At 36.9% G+C, this 19,489-nt stretch overlaps 1 protein-coding gene and 1 long non-coding RNA gene across 8 annotated transcripts; one reads left to right on the forward strand and one right to left on the reverse strand.

Moving 5' to 3' along the window:
* Positions 1-460: 460 nt before the first annotated feature.
* On the reverse strand, positions 461-19,489 carry LOC136063640 (uncharacterized). Of its 7 annotated transcripts, XR_010625264.1 has the most exons (6): positions 19,249-19,489; positions 13,583-13,628; positions 13,327-13,398; positions 1,968-2,027; positions 1,772-1,884; positions 461-1,003 (listed from the first exon to the last, which is right to left on the reverse strand). It is a non-coding gene; the product is annotated as an uncharacterized LOC136063640 (long non-coding RNA). The 7 variants fall into 7 exon arrangements; XR_010625268.1 differs by lacking the exon at positions 13,583-13,628 and having other exon boundaries at positions 462-1,003; positions 13,343-13,398; XR_010625267.1 differs by lacking the exon at positions 13,583-13,628 and having other exon boundaries at positions 463-1,003; positions 13,343-13,395.
* Positions 4,724-6,291, forward strand: LOC111993269 (homeobox-leucine zipper protein ATHB-12). Its single transcript, XM_024025116.2, has 2 exons — positions 4,724-5,281; positions 5,409-6,291. The coding sequence occupies exons 1-2, from the start codon at positions 4,904-4,906 to the stop codon at positions 5,766-5,768; spliced, it is 738 nt and encodes a 245-aa protein (XP_023880884.2). The 5' UTR covers positions 4,724-4,903; the 3' UTR covers positions 5,769-6,291.

Here is a 19,489-nt window from a genome sequence, read left to right on the forward strand (position 1 = left end):
CGATGCGTGAAAATAGATAAGTATTTTGTCATTATGATATAATATTTGTTCTCCATAATAATTAAACATTTTTTTAAAATTATTTTCCATCTTTCTATCTCTACAAATAAATCATTCTATTATTTTTGGGTTTATTCGATTGATATTTATCCATTTTTTAGGTGGTTCATATTCTTCTAAATTATGTTATAGTGCGTTATGTTTTCCCAATTTTTTTATTTACAACCAAACTTTTTAAGTTTCAAGTATATTATTCAAATTTCTCATTCTCTTAAAGGATATTATCATGATAATGAAAACTCATCATAAAATTACACTTAATATTACTCAAATAACCAATAGGCACATTCATACGTAGCCAAGATTGTACTTTGATATAAATTCAAATTCTCACTTTCAAAATGACTAAGTCATAATTCAAACAAAAATTAAATCAAAACAATAAGAGGGAGAGAGAGGATTTATGATAGGGAACTCAATTCAATTGGCCTTCTTCATATTTTATCCAAATTCAATTTCTTTACATAGCTAACCAAGCATAGATCTTCTTGGATTTTCTTAAATCCAATTGATCTTCATGGATTTTGTGGCAAAGTCTTCTAGCAAAGGCATCCCATAATAATATTTAAATTTGTTACAATACAAAACCAAAAAAGGAGTAACATATCTTGTACTAAGTAATGAATCAATATTCATGTTACAACTAATATGTATGTACAAAAACACTAATTTATGCTATGCATATACAAAGGGAATACTTTATCCATAATAGTGAATACATCTACAATTTACTTGAAAATTGAATATACATTTCTATCTGAGACACAACTTTCTAAATATTGGTTAACGACCACAAAAACTATAGTAGCCAAACCCCACTACAATTCTTTTACTATATTCTTCACCATAGCTTTGAGATTTTTTCGGTTGGTTTATGGGAACCAATGTTGTTGGCACTTGAGATCTTTGATGGCACATCACCAACAAAATTAATCGAGAAAACCTAAAGAATATGGGAGAGAAAAAAAAAAACTCACTTTATATATATAATATATATATATATATATATTATATTCATACACAACAAATTGGTAGTTTAAAAAAAAAAAAAAAAAAAAAAACACTAATTGGGTGGCAATTGAACGGTTTTCACAGTTGCTTGATTGAGGAGAAGGAGAGTCATAGACTTGAAGGGAGCTTGAACTATTATCAGGTTGAGTTTGATGTAATAGTAAATGGAAAGTTGAAAAGTTAGGAAACGTTAATTAAGAGAGAGAGAGAGAGAGAGAGAGAGAGAGAGAGTAGAAAATGGAAATAGATTTGGCTTGATGGAGTAATAGATGGGAAGTTGAAAAATGGTATAAAAAAAGTATGTACTAAGAAACTATTTACTTAGGAAAAAAAATCACTTCTCAATAGGACATTTATCTCTACAAAATCACTTTTACCATCAGATGTGGAGCTATCTATAGGAGATATGCCACATGACATGTAAAACAAAAACATAATAAATAATTAAAGGATAATGAAATATGGTGAGAGAACAAAATTGCATAATTGTAAATGCATAAAGAAAAATGGACAAAAAAAATCAAAAAAAGTCTTAGAGCCTAAGAACCAGAATAACATAAACTCCTGCCATTGAACATTTAGTTAGTTGTTTTTTTATAACTTAATAATCATTGCAAAAAGAATAATGAAAAACATCAATCTCTATAAACATTGAGGAAAATTGAGGTTTCAATATTTAAAAAAAAAAAAAAAAATCCACCTGTTTCTTCCTTCACCATTTTAAGAAAGTCCTCTATGTTGTAATTGATGCACACATCAGCCCTAAGATCCTTGCAAACAGCCATTTTTTCATCACTCATTGCCACTCACAATCTAAAAATATATGAATACTTGGAAATCAAACTTATGCATTAGAAGAAAAGTGATATTGGACTTGCAGTAACAAACACACTTACTGCATGGTATTTAGCTATCTGAATTGGAAATGTATCAACACCACTTGAGCTCCCATGGACCTGAAATTTTAATATTCATCAATTTTGCATTGGAGACACCATGTTGCAACAAACAAAAATGATAGAAATTATCATTTTAAGCTTGTATCGTGCATAAATTATCAAACCATTTGTAAATTGGACCATAAATTACACTAAATAATCATAAATGCTCAAAATTACCAAAACTTAAAAAAAACTACCAAATAATTGAGAGAGAGAGCGAGAGATAACCCTTTTTTTTTATAGAAAAAACTATGCATAAAATGAAAGAAAAAATGACAAATTTATAGTAAGAGGGCGACAATAAGAAAAGACAAAATAAATGAAGATAAAGAATGATATTAAAGTAGAGGATAGTAGGGAGATGTAAAGATAAGGAAATGAGAAAGGTTTGAGAAAGTTTAAATATTAAAAAAAAAAAAGAGTGAATGAGTAATGTTAAAAAAAATTATAGGAAAATTGAAAAAAAAATAATAATAACATGGACGCTAATGTGGTTCAACTGGAGTGTAGTGTAGTAATAATAAATATTATCCTTCAGTTTTTAGATATATATAGATATAGATAGATATAGATGTATTTAAAAAAAAAAAAAAGGTTCTTTCCCCTAAGATTGACACCATTTGCCTCTTTGGTTGAGGTGAAAAGGAGGGACGGAAAATAAGAAAAATGGGTGTGTACTGATTAGTTTTCAATTCTTTAGGTTTTTCATTCCCAATTAAATACACAGTTGAAAATTAAAATAAATAAAAAAATCCATAATCCCAATCAAATAGAGCCTCAAATAAAGTGGCTCGTATGAAAATAAAGAGAACAAGAAAAACTAAAGAAAGAAAATATAGCACGTGTGTCATGCCAGGTCGGTGGAGCACCGGAATGTCAGTCGTTGTTGACTTGAAAGTTTGCCTTAGAGTGTTCAGCTCTCTAGTTCATCATTGTAGCCTTGCTTTTCACATTTTTTTTTTTAACTATGTATGGTATGGAATGCTATGCATTGTTTACCTCTTAATTTTGCTTACCACTATTGATATGGTTTTATTTTATTGATATGAACTTTGACTTATATACATATATTCTTTCCCATCTGATTAAAAAAGAAAAATGCAAGGCCTCAATGACTCCAACAAAGCAGGAAGAGGAGTGAAAACAAAAAACAGGAAACTTCAAAGAAAATAGTAAATTAAAGAAAGAGTGACCCTTCTAGTGACACCACGTGATTCAGAATGCCGACATTTTGTGGTTGAGAATAGGGCTTTGGATTAAGACGATGATGCAAATGACATTGACGAGACATTTTAATGTAAAGATAAGGAAATGAGAAAGGTTTGAGAAAGTTTAAATATTATTAAAAAAAAAAAAAAGAGTGAATGAGTAATGTTAAAAAAAATTATAGGAAAATTGAAAAAAAAATAATAATAACATGGATGCTAATGTGGTTCAACTGGAATGTAGTGTAGTAATAATAAATATTATCTTTCAGTTTTTAGATATATATAGATATAGATAGATATAGATGCATTTAAAAAAAAAAAAAAAAAAAAATTCTTTCCCCTAAGATTGACACCATTTGCCTCTTTGGTTGAGGTGAAAAGGAGGGACGGAAAATAAGAAAAATGGGTGTGTACTGATTAGTTTTCAATTCTTTAGGTTTTTAATTCCCAATTAAATACACAGTTGAAAATTAAAAAAAAAAAAAAATCCATAATCCCAATCAAATAGAGCCTCAAATAAAGTGGCTCGTATGAAAATAAAGAGAACAAGAAAAACTAAAGAAAGAAATATAGCACGTGTGTCACGCCAGGTCGGTGGAGCACCGGAATATCAGTCGTTGTTGACTTGAAAGTTTGCCTTAGAGTGTTCAGCTCTCTAGTTCATCATTGTAGCCTTGCTTTTCACATTTTTTTTTTTAACTATGTATGGTATGGAATGCTATGCATTGTTTACCCCTTAATTTTGCTTACCACTATTGATATGGTTTTATTTTATTGATATGCACTTTGACTTATATACATATATTCTTTCCCATCTGATTAAAAAAGAAAAATGCAAGGCCTCAATGACTCCAACAAAGCAGGAAGAGGAGTGAAAACAAAAAACAGGAAACTTCAAAGAAAATAGTAAATTAAAGAAAGAGTGACCCTTCTAGTGACACCACGTGATTCAGAATGCCGACATTTTGTGGTTGAGAATAGGGCTTTGGATTAAGACGATGATGCAAATGACATTGACGAGACATTTTAAAATTGTATCCAAAAATAATATAAAATGAATGAAAGTATTTGCTACAATGTGAATGTGGTCACCAATTCAAGAGGTAGAAGGCAAGCCACAAGCTCACTAGCTAAATAATTATTGAAGTCGGCTCAGACCCAGAGATTGAGCTTCTTCTCTAATTAATTAAAAGGAAAAAAAAAAAAAAGAAAAGAAAGAAAGAAAGAAAGATGGATTAACAAAAATTACAAAAATTAAGAAATGGACAATTATCACGTAATAATGCTTAGCTTACAACTAATTTACATAATTTTTTTTCACAACTCACCTCATAACTCATAACGAACTAATTGTAAGTGTTTCACCATTCACAACTCGCCACGTAGCGAGTTGTGAGGGAAGTTATAAACTTTGATGTGGTCATAGCATTTTTCATGTTCACAAGGCAAAAAGGTGGAAAGCACTATACGCTATCGGACCCCATGGGTTTTGGATATAAAGCAGCAATAATCAGGGAAGGAAAGGCAACCCCATTAGATAAAAATAACCCTTATAAATCTACCTCACATATTATAAGTTATAACAAGCCAATAAATGCATATACATGCATATCACAAGGCACACACTCCCAAAAGTATTTTCCATATCACCAAATTTGAAGGACTAAAAAAGTTCCACCAAAGATGTTAGATCACTCAGAATATTCTACTTCGGCGGCGGCGGGGGCGGCGGCAGAGTCTTTCGGTTGCATGGACATGGACTCACTCACCACTTCGAGAAAGAAGAAAAACAAGAATAAAAGAAGGTTCAGTGATGAACAAATCAAATCATTGGAAACAATGTTTGAGTCAGAGTCAAGGCTTGAGCCAAAGAAGAAGCTGGAGTTGGCAAGAGAGCTTGGGTTGCAGCCAAGACAGGTTGCGATTTGGTTTCAGAATAAGAGAGCTCGATGGAAGTCAAAGAATCTCGAACGTGACTATAGCATACTACGAGGCAATTACAACAACCTGGCTTCCACGTTTGAAGCTCTTAAGAAAGAAAAGCATGCTTTGGTTGTACAGGTACTTAGTTATTATTGATGTTTGCTCAAAATGATTTGTTACTGTGCAGAATGAAAAAAATACCGAGACCCATTTCATAATTCATATAGATGCTTACGAAAATGGCTTTGTTTTTGAATTTTGACAGTTGCAGAAGCTGAATGATCTGATGCAAAGGCCACAAGAGGAAAGGCAGTGTTGCAGTGAAGGTCTAGCTGCAAACAGCATCCAAGGTGAATTGGACAATGGAGACACTACCAAATGTGAATCTGAAACAAAGCCAAGCTTGTCAACGGAAAGATCAGAACATGGAGCAAGTGTCCTGTCAGATGAAGATAGCAATATAAAAGCAGAGTACTTTACACTGGAAGATGAACCCAGTCTTCTAAATATGGTGGAACCTGCTGATGGTTCCTTGACATCACCTGAAGATTGGAGCAGTTTGAACTCTGATGGTCTTTTTGACGAATCTAATAGTAATAATCAGTGGTGGGACTTCTGGTCTTGAATCAAGTACAATGCTCAACAAAGCATGGAGGATGTGTATGCAAAATAATCTTCCTTGTGTTTAAAGATTCTAGGGGTGGGGTGGGGGGTGTTGGTGAGGCAAAATTATGGGCCATGGGAGGGAAGATAATATTTTAGTGCAGCAATGATTATAGAGGCAATGAATGTGGCTTTTTTTTGCACTGTAGAAACACTCCATATAGAGAAATTCCATCTATATCCACTTTATGTGATTGCAAAAGCTGCTAATGTTGATATTACTTAACCAGATGCGGTTCAGAGTTTTGGTTTCCCATTGTAGATGATTTGGAGTCGAGCAACAAAAGAAAGGGATACAGGGAGGGCAGGTAGTCTCCAAAGAATTCATATGCAGACAGAAAGGGGTTGGGAGAGAGAGAGAGAGAGATCATGCACAAGTAGTGGACTACAAAATAGACACAAGCACTAGGTTCAATTAGAATTTTGAAGGAAGTTGGTATAATGGTAAAATGCAACTAAACCCCCCATATGCATTTGATTTTCAATGCTTGTTCTTTATTAATGCTAGAGCATGCTTGTTCAAACAAAGATGTTCTCTTAATGTACATGATCAAGAAAATGGGCGGTTTATGCTTGAGCCACTAGAAATAATAGAATTACTTAGGAATGATTATGTTCACCAAAAAACAAGTAACTAGAACTCAATAAACATTCTGAAAAATGACACAAATACTGATAAAGCCAAGAGATTTCAAAAATACAAATGCGAAAATTATTGTTTTTATTGTTATATATGAAATTATATAGTTAAAGAATGATAAGAACACAAATTTCCATTCGTGCAATGTTCTTCATAAACTCTTATAGCAAACTAGATAATCCAATTATCATTTTACACATCTGGTGGATCAATTTTGATTCAATGCAAAGGAGTCCTCCATTTTGAAAGAAATGGATATGGTCTATTTCATGGTCAACATTTAACTTTTAGGAATCTAAGGGTATACATTGTGTCACGTTATTTGAAATTCAATTCCATCAATTAATGGAATGATAAGTTGATAATTGATTTGAATGTCGTGACATTGCATACTCCTATAGATTCTTGAAAACTAAATCTTAACCATAAAAGACGTTATCCATTTCAAAGACAAATGGAAAGCATCCTTTTTCCTTTGATAACCCAGAAGTAATAGAGAATAATACATCACAAGGGAATGTTGCATTTTCCCCTCAACCGCAGGTGATAAAAAACACCATTAAAGTAATCCTAAATAAAGGCAAGTACCATTATCAGTTGTCAAAGTGAAAGCTCAATGCTACAAACACATAAGGATCATGTGCAAACAGTAGCTAAATTCTGCAAAACATATAAGGATCATGTGCAAAGAATACCAGAAAATTGAGAGAAAATAGATTAAAAAGAACAACCAAAACAAGCCAAAGAGGACTTTTAAATGGTTTGGCACAATTCCTACATCCATAGAAAATCAGCAAGAGAAAACTTGCACTATCATGCAGGATTAGAAAATCCAAGCAACTTTAAAGAAAGGCCGAGTGGGGCCAGCCATGCAACGAAAAGAGAATAATAAACATAGAGGGATAGAGATGGAGAAAAACAGTGGTCTGGGGACGGGTACCATGATGGACGTAGAGCAAACTAAGAAGAGTGGCAAGCGTAGAGCGCGTTCTCCCTTGAAAGATATATCAGGTACTATGGAGAATGTCAAGAGGAATAAGGTAGAAGGGGATGTCATGGCCCTTAGCAAACTCATGGCTCAAGATTTGGGATCAGCAATGGCTGCAAGTCAGCACCGCCGGGAACAATGAGTGTAATAAGTTGGAACTGTAGGGGGCTTGGGAACCCCCTCACAATTAAAGCACTCCACAAAATTGTGTTGGAGGAAGATCCCACTTTAGTCTTCTTAATGGAGACTAAACATGATGTTATAGAGATGAAATGGATTCAAAGGAAGTTGGATAGAAAACAGGGACTAGTGGTATCATGTGTTCGTCCGGGGGGGTGGTCTTGCCCTCCTATGGAGGTGTTCGACAACTGTGGAGGTGCAAACCTACTCTCCCAACCATATAGATGCTATCATTTCAGAAGGTCAGGAGGATAGGAAATGGAGGTTCACCGGGTTTTACGGTCACCCCGAAACTGGTAGACGTAGTGAATCGTGGGTTTTGCTGTCATGTCTCAGTTCTCGCAGTGACCTTCCTTGGGTGTGTATGGGGGATTACAATGAACTCATGTTTGTAAGTGAGAAGGAGGGCGGCAATGCTAGACCAAAGGGTCAAATGAAACAATTTAGGGAAGCAATTAATAAGTGCAATCTTAGGGATTTGGGATACAAGGGCTCGGCATTCACCTGGTGGCAGAGGTTGGGCAATCATGGGTGGGTACAAGAACGGCTAGACCGTGCTCTGGTCTCAACCAATTGGGTGGGGATGTTCCCACGAACCAAACTCTTCCATATTGCTTCCTCTACTTCTGACCATAGTATACTGCTCCTTAAGACACCCACCTCCTCTCGGCAGAAGTCCAGGAGGTCAAAACTATTTTGATTCGAAGCCATGTGGCTCAGAGATGAGGCGTGTAGTGAGGTGGTTTAGGATGCTTGGGTTAGAGGTGAAAATAGGGGCTCTCAATGGCCTATGGCTTGCTGCTTAGAAGAATGCCAATCCGCATTGGCGTCGTGGAACAAAAATGTGTTTGGCCACGTGGGTAGTAGAGCCTCTACATTACAACAGAAGCTCCAAATATTGGAGAATTTGAACATGGGGACGCGGTGTTGGATGATCTTCATGAGACTAGACTAGAGTTAAACAGGGCACTAGCTATTGAGGAAGATATGGTGGCTTCAGAGGTCAAGGAATAGTTGGTTGAAAGCAGGGGACAAGAATACAACTTTTTTTCACACCAAAGCATCCAACCGCCTGCAGCGGAACACTATAACTAGGGTGCTAGACTCCAACAACGTGTGGATAGAAGATGAGGTGTAGATTGGCAATGAGTTCGTACAGTACTTTGATGCTCTCTTTACCTCCTCCGACCCTTGGATTGGGGGGGAGCTTATTGATGCCATTCAGCCAAAAGTATCGAACAGGATGAATGCCTTATTGAACAGGGAGTTCCAGGCAATGGAAGTTGAGAAAGCCTTGAAGCAAATGCATCCCACGATGGCTCCGGGTCTTGACGGTATGCCTTCTTTATTTTATCAACATTATTGGCTTACTGTTAGAACTACTATTTTATGTACGACATTGAATTTTCTTAATCATGGCAAAGCACCACCCAAGTTTCATGAGACACATATTGTGCTTATCCCAAAAACGAAAAATCCGGAAAGGGTCATAGATTACCAACCAATAAGCCTGTGCAATGTGGCTTACAAACTGGCGACTAAAGTGGTGGCAAATAGAATGAAGGTTGTGCTGCAGGAAGTGGTGTGTGAAAACCAAAGTGCTTTTGTGGCAGAGAGGTTAATCACAGATAATGTTTTGGTGGCACATGAAGTGATGAATCATGTTAGCAAGCTATGAAAAGCCAAATGTGGGGAAATGACATTGAAACTAGACATGAGCAAAGCTTACGACCGGGTAGAGTGGGAGTGCTTAAAGCAGATAATGTTAAAACTTGGTTTCCATGAACAATGGGTGCAAATAGTCATGAGATGCGTATCGTTGGTCTCTTATGCAGTGAGAATTAATGGCAAGCCATGTGGGGAAATACATTCGACGCGTGGCCTTCGACAAGGCGACCCATTCTCTCCATATCTCTTTCTCATTTGTGCAGAGGGCTTGCCTGCTTTACTCCATAGCTCCGTCCGCTGGTAGAGATTAAGAGGAGTGGCTGCCTTGGGCGGGGGCCCTAGGGTGTCTCACCTCTTCTTCGCAAATGATAGCCTCATTTTTGGGAGAGCCACGTTGGAGAATTGCGCTGAAATACAAAGGGTGCTTCAAGTTTATGAATAATCATCCGGGCAACAGTTAAATAGGTCGAAAACCTCCCTATTCTTCAGTCCTAACACAACTGATGAGCTAAAAGAGTCTATCAAGGCAATGTTTGGTGCAAGTGAGATTCAGCCTCATGAGTCCTATCTTGGGCTTCCATCCTTGGTGGGTCAGTCAAAAAACAATTCATTTGCCAACTTAAAACAGGGGGTTGCAAACAAAGTGTCAGGGTGGAAGGAAAAACTCTTGACGACTGCTAGGAAAGAAATACTAATCAAAGTGGTTGCACAAGCTGTTCCGTCTTACTATATGTCTTGTTTTCTCTTACCTAAGAAATTATGTGATGAACTTACTAGCTTAATTCGGCAGTTCTGGTGGGGTCAGGTTAAAGATGAGAAAAAATTTGCCTGGTTAAGCTGGGACAAGCTGTGCATGTCGAAGGAAATGGGAGGCATGGGTTTCAGAGACTTGAGGTCTTTCAATCTGGCGCTTTTGGCGAAGCAAGGGTGGAGGCTGCAGACCAATTCCACTTCTTTCTTTGCCCGTGTTTTCAAGGCGAAATACTGCCCCACTGCTCATTCATAGAGGCAGACTTAGGCTGTCACCCTTCCTACGCTTGGCGAAGCATAATGACGGCTCAAGGGGTGTGAAAAGGGGCATGAAGTAGCAAATAGGCACGGGGGAGGGTGTGAGAGTTTGGTGTGACAAATGGATCCCTAAGCCGACCTCTTATAGTATTGTTACAAGTGAAGATGTTGCCCGAATATTACTCTGGTCTGTGATCTCATAAACAGAGCATCCATGGTGTGGAAAATAGAGCAAATCTGTAGCTACTTCATAGAGGAGGATGCCGATGCTATACAAAGCATCCCATTAAGCTTGCATCGGCCCAAGGACAGGTTGATATGGATGGAAACTCCAAGTGGAAAATTTACGGTCAAAAGCGAATATCAGCTGGCCTTTGAGGAAAACAGGGGTGGCGGCAAAGTAGACTGCTCGAACCCCTCAGCAAGAAAAAAGAGCATGGAAGGGTCTATGGAGAATGCACCTACCCCAAAAAGTCAAGCATTTTGCTTGGAAGGCAGCTAGGGGCATTCTGGTGTCCAAGGAAGCTCTATGGTAGAGGCATATCGAGGTGGTTGGTGGCTATGCATCATGCGGAAACCCGACGGAAAACGTACTCCACATCCTCTGGTTCTATGCTCACGCCAAAAATGTGTGGATCACAAGCAAGTTCTCTCTCCCTTTTGATATTGGTCCCACTTGGAGCTTCTTAGATGTTTTGGAAAACATTCAAAGGTTTGAGGAGGTGCAACCCGGGCTCGCTGAACGGTTCATCTCTGTGTGTTGGGGTATTTGGAAAGAAAGAAATGTTATTCGAACCGATGGGAGGAGCAAACCTGGGCGGGTCACTTTGAAGAACTCCCTCGGCTTAATGAATGAGTACCAGATGGCCAATGAGTATTCGAGGAACCTAGCCGCTGCGACCCCCGAACAAATATGGTGGATGCCACCACCGCAGGGGCAATATAACGTGAATACTGATGGGGCCGTGTTTGCAAACCAGAGGAAAGTGGGGCTGGGCGTAGTGATCCGTGACAGCAATGGGGATGTGATCACTGCTTTAAGCAGCCCCTTGGTGGGTTCCCTTGGTGCGTTGGAGACAAAAACAAAAGCTTTAGAGATTGGCATGCGTTTCGCTCTTGACATAGGCATCCGTGATGTGGTGTTTGAGAGTGATGTGCTGGAAGTCATCAATGCAGTACAAGGGTTAGCATCGCCGAGCTCTTCAACCCAATTCATCGTGGATGGCATCCACCATCAAGCTTGCATGTTTCGGTCTTGTTGTTTCACTCACACTAAAAGGTAGGGAAATGTCCCTGCCCACTTGTTAGCTCAATATTCTAAGTTTTTAGTTAGTTACGTTGCATGAGTAGAGTCCTGCCCGAGCCATATTGAGCAGGCTTGTGCTCAGGATATTGATGTAGCTTCTATTGCTTAACCCATGAATACAAGTTTAGTATTTCCTATCAAACAAAGAAAAGAAAATCCAAGGATCCATTGAACAACCACATATGAGAAAACCCATTAAGATTCACCGAACCATTCTCTCTCTTACAAATTAGCAACTTCCTAAACCACTCAGCAATCAATAGTGCAAATTTGGATACTTCGGTCCCCAAAGGAACTTCAGTGGAGTTAGGCCAAACTTGTCTAGTGAATAAAAAAATTGCAGTTGAGACAGACACAATTTTGAAATCATACTCAGCACGTCTAGAGGATAGCATTACGGGTAATGATTTTACCAATTACCAACTTAACAATACCTCTGTCTCCTCAATAAAAGTCATAATACAAAATATCTGTCTGTACTTCTTTCAATGACAAGCAGTTCTTAAACATAGATCCTAAGAGCTCCTGAATATGATACTCACAATATGAAATCAAAGTCCCCGGGAAAATTGGCCCGAAATAAATCCCCAAGGGACCTTAACAATGCTATTAATACCATACCATACTGACAACTAAACTGGTATGAAAACTCCCTTTGAAACATACCGGCTACAATATCAGACATTATAGGTCTGTATAGGCTGTACTGGGGGATTTTTTGGCCATTTTGGCCAATAAAATAAAAGGAGGAAAACAATTAATAAGTGTTATAAAACATGTTATTTGGGGTACTGTATTGGACTAATGTATTTGGGCTTATAGTATGTATGGATTTTAAGAGTTTGTTTTGGATGCAATGGGATTTGGGTTAATTTGTATTTGTAAGAGGTCTTGAGTGTTTTTTTGTTTGTGAGATTTGTGATAATATGTGAGTTTGGCTTGTGTGTATTGGTTTGAAGTAGATGTAATCCATTACATTCATGGTGGATTTTGGTTATTGTTGCCCAAGTATAGAGTTGGTCAAACCATGTTAAATAATTGTTGTCTTGTGGAGATGTTTTTATTTCTAGTTTGTTTGAATGTGCTTTTGTTAGCTCCAAATTCCAACTAAATGTCACCAGAGTGTATGTTATGCCAAATATCCCAAAAGCACATTAAAGAGATAAGGGAATTATTGTAAGTTCAAATATCCCAAAAATGAATGTGCGAAATCCTAGTGTTCATGAAATGCTAATTACATGATGGAAAACAAGTTAAGACCACATAAGAAACATAGAAAATATAAAATAACAACTGACTTTCTTAGTGAATGTTCAGATACAACATTTATATCTACATCTGGTAAAATACCCTGTGCTTCTGCAACTCATTAGCATTCCTGAATTAGACAACAGAAAATTTCACTAACAAAGGTATGTGACTAATCACATCTTTGCTGATTAACACAAGAAGAATGCAAGAAGCCATAATTAGTTAAGCTAAAGGAGGAAACAATTACAACATAATAAATTTTATTATGAAAAGGCAGCAGATAAAAGTAGATAAAGATTGACCAAGTTGATGGAGGGCTTTAATAAGAAATAAACTTCATGAGGTCAGCCTGACCTTTCCAAAAACTCTCATGGTGTTTGTATTCAGATCTATGATCTATCATACTGCACTTGTGAATTATTTAAGACCGTGAAAAGCAGTAACACAAGACATTGCATTAATCAGTGACATATTTCTACCTGACCTCCAACATACCGAGTACTCCCTAACTTTTTGCAGACAGCAAGACGATTTACTCAGCAACTTTGCTTCTTCCAACAAAAAAAAAAACTTGAATGAAAATTCACTTTTCTTCATATACCACAAAAATCTAGAGGAAACTTAAAATCTGAATTTATAACATAAAATCTGTTACCAATCCGGATTTGAATACAGTGGAATAGGTGAAACAATAATGAACAGCATGCCCTAGCAGATAAAAGTTCACAGATATACTTTTTTTCTCTTGGCCTCTGATAGTTCAACCATTCTGAACCCAGCCCTAATCAAAAGTTCACTAGCATCTCAATCACAGAGTGAAGTCAAAGAATATAGAAAAATGCACCCATCAATGTTTAACCCATATCATTGCGACTTCGTGAGAAATTTTTCAATTTCAAAAATGCAATTTCCCTAAAGTTGTCTAAAACATTTTCTCTAGCATCCAACAACCCACCCCTCAAACAAAATCAGTCCTGACTCTAGAAATTAGAGTATGATTCTGGGAATATTAGTTTAAGGTAGGTGCAATAGCTTCATCTTACAATACCATTTCTATAATCTATACAAGATTATACAACATTTGACGCTTATGTCCTGTTTTCCTCCTCCAATCATCCATTCCTTTAATCTTCAAGTTGGGATTAAGCTTCACTAATATTTTCTTCTACATCTTCATTTTTCCTTAGCTTCCTTGATCTGCTCAACCTTCGTTCAAGTTCATTCTAATAAATCAAACTCTTTCAGAATAGCAGATATTACAACACCCAGGACTAGATCATGTTTCCCTCAAGTATTAACTGAGTATTTACAGATTTTATTAATGCTACACTGTACATCCACTTAAAACCAGAATTGTGAAGCAACTCTGATTTAGGATTGAGACATAGAATTTGGAATCATTTTTATTTATTTATTCATGAGTAATGGTATTTTTATTGACAGAATAGATTACTTCATACTCACGACGATGATTACAACGTAAACTAAAAGAACTGCAAAAGAATTATGCACAATAGTTAAGTGATTAATGTGAAATCTAAAAGGGAGATGCTATTTGTAAGACCCCACACACAAGACAATCAAACATAGTTCAAATCAGCAATGATTCCAACTGCATCTTTGATATTTCTATATCTTCAAAAGTGAGACTATTCACTCCTTTCACAATAGCCCCATCAAACATAATGGGATAAGTTCCAAATGTCTAATGAATGCTTCCCAAAACCAAATTCCAATTCCTCCACATGAACAAGAGATCAGCTACCATCCTTGGTAACACCCATTGAATCCCACAAGCTATAAATATTAGACTCGATAAAACATATGCAAAATAACAATGGATCAAAAAATGATCTACCACCTCTCCATTACATTGATACTTTCACTAACCAACTAAAGAGAGACCTTGCTTGATAAAATGATCACAGGTAAGAATCTTCCCCTGGGCTGTTGTCCAAAGAAAGAATGAGACTCTGTTAGGGCCTTGACACACCAAATGCTCTTCCAAATGTAGAGAATTAGTTGTTGTACCTCAGATAGCCTCATAGTAAGAGCAAATAGTACAGCCACCATGCCCTCTTAATCTCCATCTCATTTTATCACACTCCTCCCTCCTAGAGATATTTGAGAATAGAAGATCTACGAAAGACTTCACTAACTCCAATTTGCAATCATGACAAGCTTTGTGAAATATCACGTTCTAGTGCCGCTCTCCCTATCTAATTGGCTATCCATGACTAAATGAATTGCAGGATTCTTATCGATTGCACATGCGTAGAAACCAAGATACAACTCTTTTAGAGAATGATACCATATATCATGCCAAAATTGTACTTGTATGTTGTCCCCCAACTCAAAATACACATTTTGAAACAAAAAAATTGTCCCATCCTGCACTAATAATCCTCCACAGTCTACACCCATGACGATGAGTCACTCTAACTGAAATCCAACCACCCCATTCCCCCCCATACTTCATAGCAATCACCCATCTCCATAATTGTGTGGCTAGCCTCATTTTTAAATCTCCATAACCATTTCCCCAATAAGGCTTGATTAAAACTTCCTATCTTTTAAAACTGGGTACAGGTACAACACAGGCACAGGTACATGGGTATGTCATTTCTTGAAAAATTAGGGTACGACAGGTTAGGGATACAACAATTAATTAATTAATTACTATTTTTTTAGGTATATTTTAAATATTTTTGGACAATATGTTTATTTTAGGTTTTAAAATTAAGTAACAACAATAAAATGCTTGAAAACATATCTAAAATTAATTTGAAGCCAATAATAAATAGAAAAGAAGTACAATGATACCCATGAAATGTTGTCCATAGTACAACTGAAGAGTTCAAATAAACTAAATACCTAAGTTGCATGGTACCCACACGGGTACATGGCCATTTTAGCCATGTCCGTGCAACACAGTTTAAAACCCCAAACTACCTATAGCAATGGGAGAGTAGTGTCTCACCCCACCAAAGAGAACTTAAACCCCTCATCTGAGGCACCCCACAAAAAGTCTATGTAATCTTTCCAGCCTATTTGCCACACTAGTATGAATAGTAAATAAAAAGAGATAATAAGTCGGTAAACTCAAAAGCATATTTTTAACAGCATTAGCCAACTCCCCCCCCCCCCCCACCCCCCCCTTGACAATTATAGCTTGTTCCAAATAGTCAATTTGTACTCCATCTTCTCCAAAATAGGATTCCACACAGATTGCACCCTAAAAGATACACCCAAAAGGCATTCCAAGCCAAGTCTTGGCTAAACTCCCAATTTTACAATATAGGATGTCCAGATAATTCTGCCTACTGGGCCACTTCACTCTTATCCAAATTAAATTTTAGAGCTATAATAGCTTCAAAGCAAGTCAACACCATTCTTATGTAAAGAAGTTGTTCGGTATTCACATCACATAATAAAATATTTATCTCAGCAAATAAAGATGGGAGATATGTAGCCCAGCTACTATAGCATGCCATATCCTAAAAGTGTCAATAAAGCCCCTCACAATTTTCTTTAGCATCCTACTCAACACCTCTATAACTAGTATAAAGAGTAAAGGGGATAATGAATCACCCAACCTTAGCCCCCGTGAACTATTGAAGAAGCTAGACGGGGAAGCATGGATCAAAACTAAGAATCGAATAGTAGAAAACAAGCACGGATCCAACCCCTCCACTTCTCCCCAAACCCCATCCTCCCCAATAGATAAAGTACCATATCCCAACTAACATAATCATAAACTTTTTCAATATCCAACTTACAAATCACCCTAACAATACGGCTTTTGATTCTACTATCCAAACATTCATTAGCAATTAGGACCTAGTCAAGGATTTTCCCAGCACCTACAAAGGCTTTCTATGACTTGTAAATAAGTTTACCTAGCACCTCTTTCATCCTGTTAGCCAACACCTTTGCCTACAATTTATACACAAGTCCCACCAAACTAATAGGCCAAAAATCTCAGATATTAGTAGCATTGTTGTTTTTAGGAATTAATGCAATTAAAAAAAAAAAAATCATTAAGGGGTTTTTCAAATTCACAGTGACTATGAAATTCTGCAAAGAAAGCCCCTCATATCAGCTTCTACCATTCTACAACAATGTTGAAAGAACAACATAGTAAAACCATTCAGGCCTGTAGCTTTGTCATCCTTCAAATCCTAGATTGCCTCTTTCTTTCAAATTGCCTCTCAAACAACTGTTTATCATTCTCACCTATACTAGCAAGATATAAACTATCAACATATGGTCTTCATTGTCCTGTTTCAAGATATAAAGACTTATAGAAATGCACCACCTAATCTCTAACTTTTGATTCCTCATAATATGTACCATCCACTTCAAGACCTCCCACATGTTTGCTTCTTCTGTGAGAGCCAATCTATGGAAAAACCCGGTGTTATGCCCCCTTCCTTCAACCATAAGGTCCTGGATTTTTTATGCCTAGAGACCTCCTCAGTGTAGTTAACCATTCTGTCTTAGATTTCACCTCTTTTGTATGAGCACATTCCTAATGTGTTAAGTCTTAGTTGCCCTCTTTCACATCTAGACCCAACAACTCACACATTAAGCCATGTGTTTCTTCGCCAACAACTCAATCAATCAAAAATCATGAATTCTGATGCGTATTAAATTCTGAAGTCAGCTGCCTTGGAATTTGTACTCTACTTTCGTCACATAAAAAAGGCATATTATAACTCGACTTTACAGCTGGAGGCAGAACTTGTGCACCAAACATAAAGAAAAACAAAGCCTTCATCTTTTAAGTTCAAAAAGGTTATCCATAATGGTGTTGCTACCATAAGTGTGATCAAGTTGTGAAACCATAAAACCATCAATCCCATTGTGTCACTACGGTAATCAAACCTTTACAGAGGGTACTTGAAGTCCGTCAGAGGCTCTAGTCTTGAACATGGACAGGTTATTCGTGAAGGTTTCCATGTACAAAGTGTTTGGACGTTCAGTAAGTTCAGCTACTGGTTGTAGTGTCTCTTAACAAGTGTATTGTACCAGATAGTAACTTTCTGATGGGTGACGTTTATTGTTTATCAATCAGCATAGTGATACTTGTTTGGACCTTAAACAATCACCATGTCGTTTATTGTTTATCACTCTATTTACCAATTCGATACTTGTTTTGGTTGTGGCATAAATTGGTAAAATCTAATTGATTAATCCACTGCCTAATCAATTTGGGGTCTAAATCAATTCTTTCAATACTCCACCAATCTTGGTATAGTGACTTGATGTTGAATGTTGACTATTTGGAACCTTATTAAGAGACCCCAAGTTTCATAAACACAATGACACAAACCAGTAGGTACTGATCATCAAGTCTTCAAATTCATAAATTATAAAAGTTAAGTTATTGAAACCATAAAACCATCAATCCCATTGTGTCACTACGGTAATCAAACCTTTACAGAGGGTACTTGAAGTCCGTCAGAGGCTCTAGTCTTGAACATGGACAGGTTATTCGTGAAGGTTTCCATGTACAAAGTGTTTGGACGTTCAGTAAGTTCAGCTACTGGTTGTAGTGTCTCTTAACAAGTGTATTGTACCAGATAGTAACTTTCTGATGGGTGACGTTTATTGTTTATCAATCAGCATAGTGATACTTGTTTGGACCTTAAACAATCACCATGTCGTTTATTGTTTATCACTCTATTTACCAATTCAATACTTGTTTTGGTTGTGGCATAAATTGGTAAAATCTAATTGATTAATCCACTGCCTAATCAATTTGGGGTCTAAATCAATTCTTTCAATACTCCACCAATCTTGGTATAGTGACTTGATGTTGAATGTTGACTATTTGGAACCTTATTAAGAGACCCCAAGTTTCATAAACACAATGACACAAACCAGTAGGTACTGATCATCAAGTCTTCAAATTCATAAATTATAAAAGTTAAGTTATTGATGCTGCACACACTGCTACTTTAACGGTTCGCTTCTTGGATTGCAGAGCAAGTGATGGACAAAGTTTGGTAGTGCTCCTAAGTGGCCCAATGTGGGTGGCTCAAGTATATACAATCAATTTTAGCACTACAAAGAACTCCTACCCCATTAAATAAATTTTTTTCCCTTTTTTTTCGAGTTGGGTCATATTCTCATTCAACAAAAACTTAAGGTTTTGGTACACAGTCACAGAGTCACAGCCAACACATGCTCACAATTACTTTCTACAATCAAAAAAGCTTTCAAAAGCATCAAAATCATAACCATTCTGTACAACTGACCGTTGTGTTAAGTTCATAAATTATAAAGACATATATTTAGGATCAACAACAACAAGTTTTGCCTCTCAATGATTTCTTATCAAAACTAAACAGCAAAGAGAAACTAAACGCAAAATGTGAAGAAGCTGAGGACATTACCAGTCGAGTCTGGCGAGATTGTAGTCTATAGACTCTTCTCGCATTGAAGCAGATCCAATTCCATTGTTCTTCCTGTTGTTTTTGTTTGCTCATCACAGTTCAGAAAAGCTCATTTGGAACGATGAAAACAAAACTAGTGGATGGATTTGGACTGGAACGCTACGGTATCGGCGACTCACTGTTTTCCCGTTGGAGCAAACAGCCGAAGGTGATCAAATGGCAGTTACAATTTTACCCCCAT

The sequence above is a fragment of the Quercus suber genome, unplaced genomic scaffold (assembly GCF_002906115.3).
Source record: "Quercus suber isolate HL8 unplaced genomic scaffold, Cork oak 2.0 scaffold_550, whole genome shotgun sequence".
Lineage (NCBI taxonomy): Eukaryota > Viridiplantae > Streptophyta > Magnoliopsida > Fagales > Fagaceae > Quercus > Quercus suber.

Excerpts from the sequence above, each read along its gene's own strand:
- LOC111993269 (XM_024025116.2), top strand. The coding sequence starts at position 4,904 with ATGTTAGATCACTCAGAATATTCTACTTCGGCGGCGGCGGGGGCGGCG. Across the intron at positions 5,282-5,408 it reads AGCATGCTTTGGTTGTACAG|TTGCAGAAGCTGAATGATCT; the intron begins GTACTTAGTTAT and ends GAATTTTGACAG.